The 14,998-nt window shown below is 31.6% G+C and overlaps 1 protein-coding gene across 1 annotated transcript; it reads left to right on the top strand.

The window, feature by feature from the left end:
• Positions 1-3,617: 3,617 nt before the first annotated feature.
• On the top strand, positions 3,618-5,778 carry LOC108907719 (zinc finger protein 37). The gene has a single exon (XM_018711516.1). It carries the CDS (start codon positions 3,679-3,681, stop codon positions 5,296-5,298), a length of 1,620 nt encoding a protein of 539 aa, XP_018567032.1. The 5' UTR covers positions 3,618-3,678; the 3' UTR covers positions 5,299-5,778.
• The last annotated feature ends 9,220 nt before the right edge of the window (positions 5,779-14,998 follow it).

The raw sequence follows: 14,998 nt of genomic DNA, 5'->3' as shown, positions 1-14,998 counted from the left end.
AATAAAAACTAATTTACACAGATACAGATATGCAGTCATTCGTAGATGAATTTGCAAAGAACAGGCGTATGCCTAGAAGAACCAAAAATATGGCGTTTTAACGCAACTTACTTCGATTCGAAGTTGCTTCAGTTAGCCGCTAGATGACGTTGGGGACATTTTCAGTATTTTTTTCAGTTAAGTCTAAAATGTTTTATTCAATTTTAAGAACTTCGGTATACTTGTATATGCTACTTTTTGACTTAAAAACCAAAGTAATTGCATTTATAAGAAACTGTAGACAGACGAACAGTTGGCCATAAGAAATCAGGTCCAATGTTCTGTTAATTGGGTTGTTATTTAGCTCTTCAATATAGCCATTGTTGCAATATTTTCACGGCAATTAAAAATGGATTCAAGGAAAAATAACATCATTAATTAGGGTTCCATAAAAGTGATTTAATACTTGTAACAAAATTTTTGATGGATACCTAATAGCAAAGGTAACACTAAATCACCTTCAGAACCAAATCTGTGTAGCTTTTAAAGTAATTATAGTTAGTCATACATTTCTGTACAAGACGATTAAAAAAATACTGAAAATATTTCTATAAGCAAAGGCAGGAAGAACGTAAACAAATAAGACAAAAGTTTCGGACAAAATGTAGGCATTAACAAGACACAGCACTGCATATAGATAATATTTATAACAAACTTGAAACTAGAAGAAACAGCTTGAGATTTTTCTCGAGATTTTTCTTATGTATGCCATATACCCTTGCTAAGTATAGAGAAACAAATAAAAATATTAGTAATAAATAACTTATATTTATTTATAGACATATTATCTAAGGTCATACTGAGACATTTCTGTGTTTTTAGGAATATTTTCTGTCAATACTTCATGATATGGTCCAATTCAGATGCCAACCTCTTCTGCAATTTCTCTTACAGTCAATCGGCAATTTGCATGCACTAGATTTTTGACTTTTTAAAGTGGGAGACATCAGTTGAAGTCGAAGGTTTTCCTGGTCGAGGATCATCTTCAGTTGACTGACGACCACTTTTAAATCGTGAAAACCGTTCGTAACACAGAGCTTCATATCCGTAAGCTTGTTGAAAAAGTTGAAAGTGAAAGTTTTCCCAAGTTTCACCCAAAATTTTCCGTTGTATCGCATATTCAAAAATCGTTACTAACATTTAACACTCAAATAACAATATCACGAAAACTAAATGAGATATCAACAGTCCAAGAACATATGGTAACAGAAGAGAAAGAAGAACATATGGTTGCAGAAGAAATTAAGTTAGGCAATGCTGCCAACTGCATATCACTAAATATCTCCATTGGCGCGTAATTCAAAAAATTCGGTTATTTTTTTAACAGACGCTACATTTGAAACTCAGCTTATCAAAATGAAATAAAAATATCAAAATTAAGTAAAAGGTCCTTCTCATATTACGACTATTGTTCCTCTATGGATTTGTAAGTTTTTAACCATCGAATCAATCGTATCGTAAACTGTAGAAGTCTAGAGATGTATTCGTTAAGAATATATCCTTGATGACCTAAAATGAGTATTTTTAATTTATATACACCAATTAAACAACTTAGATATGATCGCAAATATATTGTACAAAAAACAACATCTTGAGGAAGGATAGATAATCAAATTATCTGAGAAAATTACCTATCAGGATATGAGAAAGTATGATTGTCAGCAAATTTATAATCTGTTGCTTCTCAGATAGGTGTCATGGTGGTGAGAAGTTAATGCGTTACACTACGGTGTCAATATTTATAATGTATCCTGAAAGGAAGCAAACAAATTGATTTTCAAGGATATTTTTTTTCTTCGGATGTTGTCATGGCATCACTTAATTATTACCATGTAGACAGTGAAAAATAATAAATGAGTGTGATTATGGAGTCTAATATTATTAAAAATGACCAACACTGCGAGGCGTCATTATGGCTTTAAAATTATTTAAGCTGAAAACTGCATTTATATGATTACACGTAATCCATCACTTCAACAGATAAATTAAAACTTAATGATTGCGTTATTGATTATTTTTGTTACTGACTCAGAACACGATCACACTAATCTAGGATCACACTATCTCTTGATTCAACTAATTTGTGTATTTTATAAAATAATTGTTAACTTAAAATATCGTACAATTAATGTTTCAAATTATTTGCCTTTACATTTTGTGATTTATGCATCCTGATAATTTTACTCTTTTACTCACAGTCTCAACTTATTTAGGAACTGATTCTCCTTCAGAAGAGACAAGTATTTTCATAAAATATAGACAATTGTGAACTATTGCAACTGTGTCGAAATGTGCCCTTGCCATCGCTATTTGTTTATTACTGTTTATTGGATGTTCATAAGAATATTGCCAGTTACACGGTTCAATCGGATATACATAACTACTGTACTCGTACTTCTAAATTTTTGCGGCTACCTCGATATCGCTTAGCACTGACTGCGAGAAATTCTTTAAATTTAAACATGTACAACGTCCTCCCATCACATGTAAAATCATTATGTTTTGTCAAATTTAAATTACGTATAAAGAATTATTTGTTGTCAAAATGTTTTTGTTCCGTTAGTGACTTTATGGATAGTGTTCATGACTTTTAGTGGTTGCTTTTACTCTGAGGTTTATTATGTTGCAAAGTAATTTTTATTGTTAGGTCAATGTGTATTTTAATTAGTCTAGTGCTTTGTTTGTATTTTCTTAAATTGTTGTTTTTATGATTGTGTGTTTTTTTGACTTGCTACCATAATATGTTATGTATGTAGACCAATAAATATTCTATTCTATTCTATTCTAACTTATAGTAGCCACTCAGCTGTAGCTGAAAATTGGTTAACAGAAACTAGTTTTTAATGAATGCAAATTTTCTTAGTTTAAAATGAGGTGGAATGGTAAAATTAAACTTTCTTTTTAGAGAGACTTAGATGAAATAAGTCAAGAATCACAATTTGCTGAATTTAAACTGTATACTAACGACGTTGTAATATTCTAATTGAAACATGAAATTCATATGTAGAAGTTGCGGTAAATAACATCGATTAAATAAGGATACATACATCAATTTCATTTTCATCCATATTTTATGAAAATATGCCATCATTTAATTGGAAATGCTTAAAAATTACTGGGTTTATTTATTGTTACTTACTAATATGACTCTTTTTATTTAATTAATATGACCCAAATTATGCAGGTACAATTATGCATATAAATGTGTATCTCGAAGCACTATAAAAATACCGATATAAGTGTCACAGTCTAAAAAGGTACTAACTTCCTCCATCTGTATTTATGATAATTTAAATAATTTATAGCCTTGTTTATTATTTAAAAAATATAATTTCGCCCATGCAAATCAACGAACTGATATAATAAGAAAATACAATATAACAGGCACGTGGGTTGATAAATAAATCGACCAATTTTCTCAAATAAATTTCAGTCGATATGAAATATTAAACAAATTCAAGAATTAATCCATCATTGAAGATATAAGTCAATTTATCGATCAGCTCTCGTATGATACAAATATTTATATATTCATAGAACAAACACTTCTGACACTTCTTTTCTTTTGTTGCAGATTTTCGCTCTCAAACCCAGAAGAGAGAAAGAAAATGAACATAGAGTACTCATATTAGCAAATTAATGAATCCCCGAGAATCTGTGATAATGGACGTAACAGAAAGTTTCCGCAGTGAAGATATAGTAAAAACAGACTTTTTCGATTTTGTTGTGACGCCGGATTCAAACGACACTCATTCCATCCAACAGTTCACGAAGCAGATGCGGACAGTCAACGCTTTCCTAGGAAACAGCGCAGAGGAGACCAAGGAGACCAACAACAACATGATCGTATCCGACATACCCACGACTACCTCGGAAGGTGTGGCCAACTTTGACGCTAACTTCTGGAGCGACAAAGAAACAGTTAGGATAGAAACTGCCATTTTAGAAGACTTAAATAAATATTGTTGGAATACCGAGGACACCAATGGCGTGGTTCAACTGAGCCCTGGCAAAAACAACAATAATAATAACAACAACAGTACTACGGATGGACAAATCTACACACTGACAGTATTAAACGGTATCGATCAAAGTGCCACTTGGTACCGACCACCCAAGGAAGAGGAGTCCATATCAAGTCCGAACTCGATGGAACATCTTCAAGCAGGCTTAGATATAGACTCAATTTTAAATATAATGCCCAGTCAAATGAACAACTATAACAATAATTACAACGAAAGTACTATGAGTCCCAACACTGACGGGCTGATAAAATCGGAAACCTATACCTACGAGGATAGTGGATTCGCAGACAATAAGGACGAGCTAACAAACTCTCTGATTATAGACACGCCGATGCTCGAGGCGCACGACAACTTCAACAACAACAATAACGACTGGAAGCTGTCGAACAACAACAACACAAGTAGCGGATCACCAGACTCATTATTACGCAGCGCTTTACAAGGGAAACCTTTTGTGCGTTACAACGGGAATATTAAGACGACCAAGGCTGAAAACAATACGGAGCTAAGAAGGGTTCTCTCGGCGCCACCTCCCAAAACAGATACGATTTACATGAAAGAGGAGCAACAAGACAATATCCCAACCATTGTAGCCGGTATAGACGCTAACGGCAAGGTAGTTTTCGAGGAACACGTCGCTTCCAGAAACGTAGCCGATGCCGAAAACCCCTCGAGTACGCATAACGTAGATGACCTCTTACTGAGTCAGCTGGACCACTCTTTCCCAGAGGACTTCGAGAAACTGAAACGTATAGCGAACGAGGTGGCCGAGTCTGTAAATCAGTATTGTCAGATAGACACATCTGCAGAAAATACCGTCAATAGTATTAGCCCCATTAGCTCCGACCAAATAGGCATATTATACAATCTTAGTTCACCGATACAAATAACAACACCAGTGGTAACCAGTACGAAACCCACGAAAAAGTACAAACGGCAAAATAGTGGCAACAAGTCTCAAACAACGGTGCAAAATGCCACGTCAACGAGTAATGGTGTAAGGAAGGAGAGGTCGTTACACTACTGCAGTATTTGTTCTAAGGGTTTCAAGGATAAGTACTCCGTAAACGTCCACATTCGTACCCACACAGGCGAAAAACCGTTTGCTTGCAGTTTGTGCGGGAAAAGTTTCAGGCAGAAGGCGCATTTGGCTAAGCATTACCAGACGCATATTGCTCAGAAAAACGCTACAGCGGCTGGTACTGTCACAGCTGCGAAAGCAAAATCTAGGTAGCTTTTTAAAACGTAAATTGACGGAATGTTGTTCTTTTATGTTTGTCGGTAATGTTTTGCATTTATTGATAATTAATGTGAAAATGTAATTTATCTATCAGATGTGATACTTAGACGATTAAATTTCAAATATTTTATTATTATATTCAATTACTGACACTAGAATCATGCCACGAGTTTACACTAATGCAGTTGTAATTTACCAGTGTAATTATCAGCATTTTGGGAAGTAGTTTTAAATGCAAATTTTGAATTCTTTTAATTATACATAAATGCGTTTTAATTAACATGACAATTCTGCTAAACAGATTTGCCTCAGCTATTAAAATTTAGACGATTAAAAATGATTTTTAAGTGTTAGAGTGGCACCATTAGGACAGGATATTAGGACATGTATGATCTGACACTGAAAATTTAATATTGAAAACAAATTGCAAAATTTTGTAATAATATTATTTCTCCCTTTCGCAATTGTAATATCAATGATTAATAGAAGGTGCTTATAACAAATTAAAATTACCTGAATCACACCAAATTACGCATTGCTGCACTGTACTGCTGGGCAATTTGTCGACCACATGTCAACGACTGAGATTTATTGCCCAGTGGCCCAATGCAACTGTATTTGTATTTCGTTTGCCCGCGCTCGCATTTTTCAACTGGGCGTATACATTTCTACCACCTACACGTTTAGTTCTATCAGACCTGTATATGGGTATAGCTAAATAAATATGGGAACAAGTTTTTCAAATATTTCAATGCCGAGTTGCTGCATCAGCGACCGAACCTTGTACATACTGTCATACTCTTGGTTCTTCAATTGATATCGGAAAGATTATAAATCCATAGATCCAATATTAATGACTCGTTTACAATAACCAATGACAAATCGTTACGTCTACGCTCGAGATAATGCGATCGCTGATTGGTTGAATAGTATCTCGTAAAAAATTACATCAATCGCTGCCAGTGAAACATAATGTTGTGTTTTAACCTTAATCTCACTATTTCAATAATTTTTAATTTAATCGAAATTTGTAAACATTTATGAAGGTTACGTATCAAAATATAGAGGTTGATTTAATCACTTTGTTGTCTTTAAGGATATCGAAAATGTAAAACGTGTATGAACTAACTTATAATAAGGAATTTTAATAAAAAAAAGAGAAATAAAACAATCGGGCAACACATTCTAGGGATAGAGAACATGTGTCATTTACTTATGAAACAAATTGTTCTAATATATCGGTATTCAAGAATAGTCATAAAGTATACTACACTCTCTTTAAGTACCTATATCTTTTTTACTATTGGATACACTCATCAATCAATGTCAAAATATCATTGTAATCCTAAAAAAAATGCACTGAAATATGACAAAATATATAATGCACCATATTCCATAGAAAAAATGTTAATGTATATTTTTCATACTGAGACAGACTCAAAATTTTCATTAGAAACAAAATGTACATTTAAAATGCCTAATATTATTTCGAGATATGTCTCTAAAATTTATTTTCACAAAATGATTCAATACAATATGAAGTATTGTCTATGTCTAACTTTAGGTAGGTACTACGTTTACTAACTAACTAGGTTCTGTTTAACTTTAATGGTATCTCTAAATGCAAAATTATTAACGACATTTCAGTAACAAATTGTTATTTTATTATTTATTGATTTCCATTCGTCGTTAACATTCCGTGTAGGTACTCGAACCAAATTTTACTACTGCGGTTTAAAACTAAAACAACGAAATTTAATACTCAGTTTTCACGCGTTATAATTGTCATGAAAGAAACGTGGCAATTTTGTTCCTAATCATAATTTGTTTTGTTATTTTTTTTTGTATAATTATGTGCTGTGATTTTTGAATGTGAAATTGTATTCAAAAAACGATGTAAGTAAGTAAAATCTGCCTAAAATTTTTCTTGCCATTTCTGTATTATTATTATTTACTGTTAAAATTTAGATACTTATTTATTTATCATTAACTACGATAAAGTAAATTTAGTTACGCATTGTTATATACAGGGTGGATTTAGATAATTTCCACTTAATATTAAGCATACTTCCTAATGTTAAAAGTATTATTCTGCCCTGTTTCTAAGTACAAGGTGTGTTTAAAAATATTGACGAACTTAGCAAAGACACTTGGAAATGACAATTAATTTATTTAAAGTATCAAACACATTTTTTATATGTATAGTAGGTTGTAGATTTAGTTTTTAGATACACCTTGTCTATTCTTTTAGTTGCTTATACCTAGTTTTTTTTTTGTTAGTTGCTTTATAATAGTTCATATAGTAAAACTACAGTTTACCATACAACAAGGCATTAGCATGACCTTTCTTACCTTAAAATACTCACTTTGTAAAAAAGTATTAATAAAAATGTTATCTTGTATATTGAAACATAGTTTAATTATTGTTAGTTAAGAGTTACAATGTGGGTACAAAAGCAAGTGATTTTTAAAAAATCTCCTTGCTAATCTTGTTAATCATTTTGTAATTTTACCATCTTAGCGTTGTTGTTTATTTTATAAATATTTATGTACGTTTTAGCAATTTTGAAAAAATTGCATAGTTACTTGATGTAGTACAGTTTAACTAACACGAATGTTAAAAACATCGAAAATTATTCATTCCGAATGTATCGTATAAATGTGATACCACTACTAAATAGAACTGTGTTCTGACAGAGATATCACACAAAAAAATGTTTATTTATCGGTTTATAGTTTGAATCAAATATTCTGACTGTACTAAAACATTTTCACTAACATTGTAATATAATCAGTATTTGAATCTGTCGAATTTTGTAAATGTTCTTATTCTTTTTATTTATGTCAGATTTGCCATGGTATAGGGATTTTTATATTCTTTTTGGATCTCATTCAATTGTTTAGTATGTTCGCTTGCTATGTTGGTTATAACTGCCAATTTATTATTTTGTTTACTGTGTTCTCTCAAAGACAGATACCTACTCTATAGTCCACAATATACGTACTAAAACAGACATATATATTACTATATATTTTCATATAAACTTTTTGTTTATATACCGCCATAGACAATGTTTTTTATACACAGTTGACGTTATGTATAGTTATATCAGATTTTATCTTCTCTTTTTTATTGTATTATTGATTTTATTAAAGTATTTTATACCTAGTTTCATATATTTACATTTTATAACTTTTTATTATATAATATTTGTGAACAAATAAACGTATTTAAATTATTTCGGATTTGATTTACACCCGGACACATTAATTTTATTATTAACATCTAAGGAAACAAGATATGCCATCATCTTAACGATATCCAAAAATAAAACTAATATTACGACAAACATCCATCTTTGCTTCTCTTCAGGGACGCAAAATGTTTTATTTATACAGGATAGCTCTTAAGTAGGTTCCATTAATGAAGGAAAAAAAGTTCCCACAGTTTAAATTAATAAAAAATGCTTTCTGTGAAAATGGCACAAACTGGAGGAGATAATTTCAAGAAAATTTACTACACTACAGTAGTTCTGGAAAATTTAATTGCTCATATTTTAAATAACATTTTAAACAGATATAAGCGTAATTAAATATATGTGTGCACTTTTTGAGAAAAATATGGTGAACTATTGATTTCTTTTTTTTTCAATGCAAATGGTTTCATTAAAGAAACCCAACATTTTGACTCAAAAATTCTTCTAGAAACATTTTTTAACATATTAGAATTGAAAGAACATCTACAAATAAGTTGTAGTACATTTTTATGTTTAATAAAGAAAAAAACTCTGAACGTTAAGAATCATATTTACTTTGGCATCTTAGATCAACGTCACTGTTTGCTGTCTGATAAACTATAGTCATTCCTTTTTTATAAATTGATAATTTTTTAGTCCCTCAACGTGCAAATTCAGATATTTATTTTATTTACCGCCTTACTGACGGTAATATAGCCGAATCATGCCGAATATATTCTGAACAAATTGTATCTTGTACAGAAACATTCTCGGAACATCAGCATCATATATCAGCAGCTACAAGAAAATGGAACTTTTGTGAAATGTATCTACTGCTTGTAAGCGACATGCTGATATTGGAAGACCTAAAATTCATAACACCTCATTTGAAAGATGAGGTACTTAATGAAGTAGAAGATCAATCGAAAACAAGTACTTGAAAAATAGGTGCTTCATTTAATTTGTCACTAAACAGTTTCAAAATTTTTGAAATACTATCAGCTTTATAGGGATTGTAAGCATTACAGTTTTATGGTTCATGCATTATGTAAAACTATCATTTCCATCTATTAACTCAAGAATACCCGATTAAAGTGTATCAAAATAGATGGATAAACCGAAGTGCAATTTAACCAACCGGAGCCTCCTAGTTTACCAGACTTAAATCCTTTAATTTATTTCCTAAGGGTACATTTAACATCTTTGGTATATGACAACGTCGATTAACAATGTGCAGAATCTAATATATTGTATAATATAGTCATGTGAAACTATTTGTAACAATGTCCGTATTTTAACGTATACGTTAGTCGATGACAAGAATAGTAGACCCTAGAGGCCTGTGTTAATATGAACAGTTGAGTGTTTTCTTTTGTAATTTGCTGTTTTTTTTTTCAATAAATACACAATACCATATTCTTGTATACTCCCACAGCGTTATACAAAATTGTTTGATCAACTTTCGAGTCTAAGGTACGAGGCCTTTTGCAGAACTTTTGAAAACCATCTGTGTGAAGACGCTGAACTAATCGCAATTTTTACGAATTCAATCGTTGAAACTATCCACACAGCCTCAAACTGCAGCAGACGACGTCTGGACAATCCGACGCAATTAACAAGCCTCACGGGGTGCAGAATGACAACCGATCAAACGTCGACTTCGGGATCCCGCACTTTTGTAACCAGACCGGAAGTCTCTGATCAGTGTGGTGTACACGACCCAAATTCAGGCGTATTTGGTGTCTTTCAATATCTTAAAGCCTTATTTAAAGGAAAATAAGTCGCAAAGCTATATAGGTACGACAAAAATCCTGAAAAAAAACAAAAGCAGTTTTCTCCCGATTCGTTGATCGAAAATAAACATTTTGCAATTCAGAACATCGTCAAAATATTTGTTACGAGTGCATCGATCAAAAACTGGATCACCAATTTAGTGCAACGAAGAACCTAAGGGATAAAAACCTAGGTACTTGCAATGAAATCAATGCCATTCTGAGGATGTATCCAGGTGATAGGCGAATAAATTAGAACATGGACTATAACCCTAGGGAGAGCACCTCGCAACCGATGGAAACGAACCCACTAGCGCTTCGCTCTCTCCTCCAGGTATCCATTATTGTTAGTGCCATGGGAAAGGCGATCAATAATCACATTTACCTATTTGCATTCGAGAAAGAGGCAAGAATCCGCCCACCAGGTTTCGAGGATCGATAAAAAACGATCGCCCCCAAAAAAAGATCTGGAAATGAGAATATCACCAAAGTACCAACAATTAAATGCCTAGTAAATGTTATCACTTATTTTTGCATTTGCATACTTTATAACAAAGAAAATACGACACAACGGGTTGATATCTAACTGACTGAAACATATTCAGCTCTTTTTTTCTAAAAGAATCTTAACAAATGTTCTTCGATACCATAAAACGATATCTAACCCCTCGTACAAGATTCCTAACTACTGATATAGCGAGAAACAACTTCTCTATTGATTACATGCTCCAACTAACATTGCGTTATACTCCCAATAACCAGTAAACAACTAGTAATAAATAGTTATCCCAAATGACAACTAAAATTGATACGTCTAAATATAATAAATACAAAAACACATGACGTTTGTTGCTGTTTCCCGCAGTATCAGCAGTTAGGAATTTTATCTTTGGCCATACCTATAATCGAAAAGCATTGTTCGACTTTATTTCATAAGATTTTTCTAGAAAAAGGAAATTTTTGAATTTAAATTTGAATAAAATTGTGTAAAAAATATAAAAGCTAATACAGGTTCGGAAAGTACCGATGGTCCATCTGCTGTTACGTGAGAGCGATAAAGTAAGACATAGAAATCCATGCGATAGAGAAGGATGGCTATAATGAAGGCGTCTCATAGTCACCGCCCGTTTCGCCCTTCCCACAAATAAGATCCACTTCTTATTTGTGGAAATGGGCGGTGACTATTAGACGCCTTCATTATAGCCATCTTTCTCTATCGCACGGATTTCTATGACTTACTTTATCGCTCTCACGTAACGGCAGATGGACCATCGGTACTCTCCGACCCTGTATATGTAATATATGTTTTTTAATAACAACTCATTGAAATAGCATTCGACAAATAGTTCGGTAAAAATTCATATATTTATTTTAGAGTCAAAGGCTGAATATTTATTTGTAATGATGATGATGGCCTTTTACATTATGTATTTTCTATTTCGCTATACAAGTAGATTTAAATAATAAATATCCTATCCTATATCTTATATCCTATCATATTTCTTATTATATGCTATCCTATAGCTTACTCAAAATGGGCGTTTTATTTTATTTTCGTACCCAATATAAAGAAATTGAGGAAATGAATGTAAGAACTTTATTTCAAAATTTGAACATGGAAATAAATCTGAATTCTGAACAATTAATTCTTCCTAATGAACTGTATTGATCTTCAAAACGAAAAAGGTTTACTTACACAGAAAAAGTTTATTCAAACGCTTTTTTGAAAAATAAAAATATATTACAGATTAGTTTTTTAACCAAACATACCCGTTTCCCAAAATAATAAATAAGTATCAAATTATTATTTTTTTTTTTTGTTACTGCTATCAATGGTTGACGGTCTGGACAGGCCCTGTAGATATTAATTGTTAAACAGGATTGCTATCTATTTATGAGTTTCCGATTAGTTCAAAATCAACTACTATATATTAGCCCACAAAAACTACATTTTTGTACATTAGAAATTTTTAGCTGGTAATTCCTTTTCATAAAATGAAATTTTAAAAAATCTCCTTTCAACTCTATCTTCAACTTCATCAATATACATAGGTATATTTCTTGAATGTATACGCCACTAAATACTGCTAATACCTACATTTCGGTCATTAAGTAGGTGTTTTTTTTCAGTTCTCGCCAGTTCTACATTTTTACGATTTTTATTACTTATGCAGAATCACCTTAAAGATATGGCACTATAAATATAAGTAGCTGCAATACCAGCGGCTATTCTGTCCAAGTTAAACCGCTACGGCAGTAAATCGTGAAGAGCTGTTGTAAAATTATAAGAAGTCCTCAATTCTTGAATATGCGAATTTTAAAATGGAATCTAAACAATGGATGCATATTCAAGCCGGGGTTTAACAAGGGTCAAGTATAAAATTTACGAGGATTGACACTGATAACCTCTTTTAAGAAAGAGGTTCTAAAACTTTAATGCCCTCTTCGGAACGTCAAACAAATTGGGTCAAGATGGAGAAATAAAAACTACTACAAACTAATTTAATATTTGTTATACATCTTTAATCTCAAGCGAACTCGGTTTTTTGCAATACATTAGATAATTTATTAAATATACTACTTCGTGCTTTTAAAGAATCATAACTAATAAATTGTCCATGACCACACGGATGCGGAAAAATAAAAATTTGAGAACTGCTGTATCGGATTTTTTATGACGGCCTCTAAACTAGTTATTAAAATGGTAATATCTTCCATAAAATTTAATGTAGGATTAAAAATAAATACAAAATATTAATACTGTCTAGCTTGTATACCCATGACATCATCTAAACATAAAAATTATTTTTTCATTTTGTACAAGAATTTTCATATTTTATTATTCCGCAAGTAACATTTACATATAATTCAAAAAAATTTTTGTATTTTTTTACGGTTAGGTATAACTTTAAAATCTTAAAATAGGTATGTCTCCAACTATCGAATACCTACCTATATTAATAGTCCAGACGGCATCTGTTTCAAAAAGCCATATGAATCGCCAAGTGAATCGTATATCTACGGAGATTTTTGGATTTTTGGCTTTCAAATATCACTAGAAATGAAAATTTTTCTATGCGCATAAAAAAAACGTGGGCTTAACTATTGGCGGCACAATATTTTTAAAAAAATTCGAAAAATGCCATATTTTTCTTCCTATTTAATTATGTATTTTTTCAAGAGTTGATATTAGGCGAAATTGAAAGAGGAAAAAAATTTTTGTAATTAAGTTTTTTACAAAACATGACTAGTTACAAATCGAATGAATCATGATTATTATGGTAAAAATCGAAAAAATCGCAAAAATGGGGTTAAAAAACAATACTTTTTAGGAAATTTTTTTGGGGTATTTAAATTGGGTATAGGACCTTTATACTTGGCTCAAGAAAACTTCATGTTATGTAGAACCATTACACCAAATTTNTCGCAAAAATGGGGTTAAAAAACAATACTTTTTAGGAAATTTTTTTGGGGTATTTAAATTGGGTATAGGACCTTTATACTTGGCTCAAGAAAACTTCATGTTATGTAGAACCATTACACCAAATTTCATCAAAATCGGTTCCATAGATTTTGCATAATAATTTTGCAATCCAGATTTTGAAAAAAAATTTGCAAATTTTCAAAATTTTGCACAGCAAAAACCAAGGCCCTTAGATACTTGAAAATTTAATCACATATAGAATTGCTCTCAAGCTTTCAAACATTTTTTGAAAATTTCGAATCCGTCAATTAGGAGAGCTCTGGCGCTTGTTTAAGCAATGGTCGAATTTTTGTACTTATAAACAATTAGAGTAACTTTGTGAATATTCAATCAAATCAAATTTTTTAAAGCAGGTTTTAAAAGTTCTTGGAAAGACGCTTCTTTAAAAAGAAAACATATTATGCAAAATCTATCGAACCGATTTTGATGAAATTTGGTGTGATGATTCTACATAGGTAACATGAAGTTTTCTTGAGCCAAGTATAAAGGTCCTTTACCCAATTTAAATACCCCAAAAAAATTCCCTAAAAAGTATTGTTTTGTAACCCCATTTTTGCGATTTTTAGATTTTTACCATAATAATCATTATTTATTCGATTTGTAACTAGTCATGTTTTGTAAAAAATTTAATTACAAACATTTTTTTCCTCTTCCATTTTCGCCTAAAATCAACTCTTGAAAAGATACATAATTAAATAGGAAGAAAATTATGACATTTTTCTAATTTTTTTAACATATTGTGCCGCCAAAAGTTAAGCCCACGTTTTTTTATGCGCATAGAAAAATTTTCATTTATAGTGATATTTGAAAGCCAAAAAGCCAAAAATCTCCGTGGATATACGATTCACCCAAACCAAAACAGATACCGCCTAGTCTATAACTAATTAATTAAATATTTTTTTGTGTAAATGTTGTATATATTTTAGCAGAGCCGTAATTTATGATTAATTTATACCTAAGTACTAAACATTTTATATTTTTCAGATATCACTTATTTAGTACCTACTGCCCTACTATTAAGATTTCCTGTCTTCGTCACTCGTACTTCACGACTTCGTATTTCGTAGACAAGATGAGTAGTCAAGATGAGTAGTCAAGATATTGTACCAATCTTACCATAAAGTTTTCTATGGAACACCCTGGCGTTTTTTTTTTCTCAGGGTAGCAGTGCTATAGGGTTTGGTAAATTAATCTCTAATATT

This window comes from Anoplophora glabripennis, unplaced genomic scaffold, assembly GCF_000390285.2.
Source record: "Anoplophora glabripennis isolate ALB-LARVAE unplaced genomic scaffold, Agla_2.0 scaffold179, whole genome shotgun sequence".
Taxonomy (NCBI): domain Eukaryota; kingdom Metazoa; phylum Arthropoda; class Insecta; order Coleoptera; family Cerambycidae; genus Anoplophora; species Anoplophora glabripennis.
The sequence above is the reverse complement of the archived record's forward strand: the minus strand, read 5'-3'. Positions and strand labels throughout refer to the sequence as shown.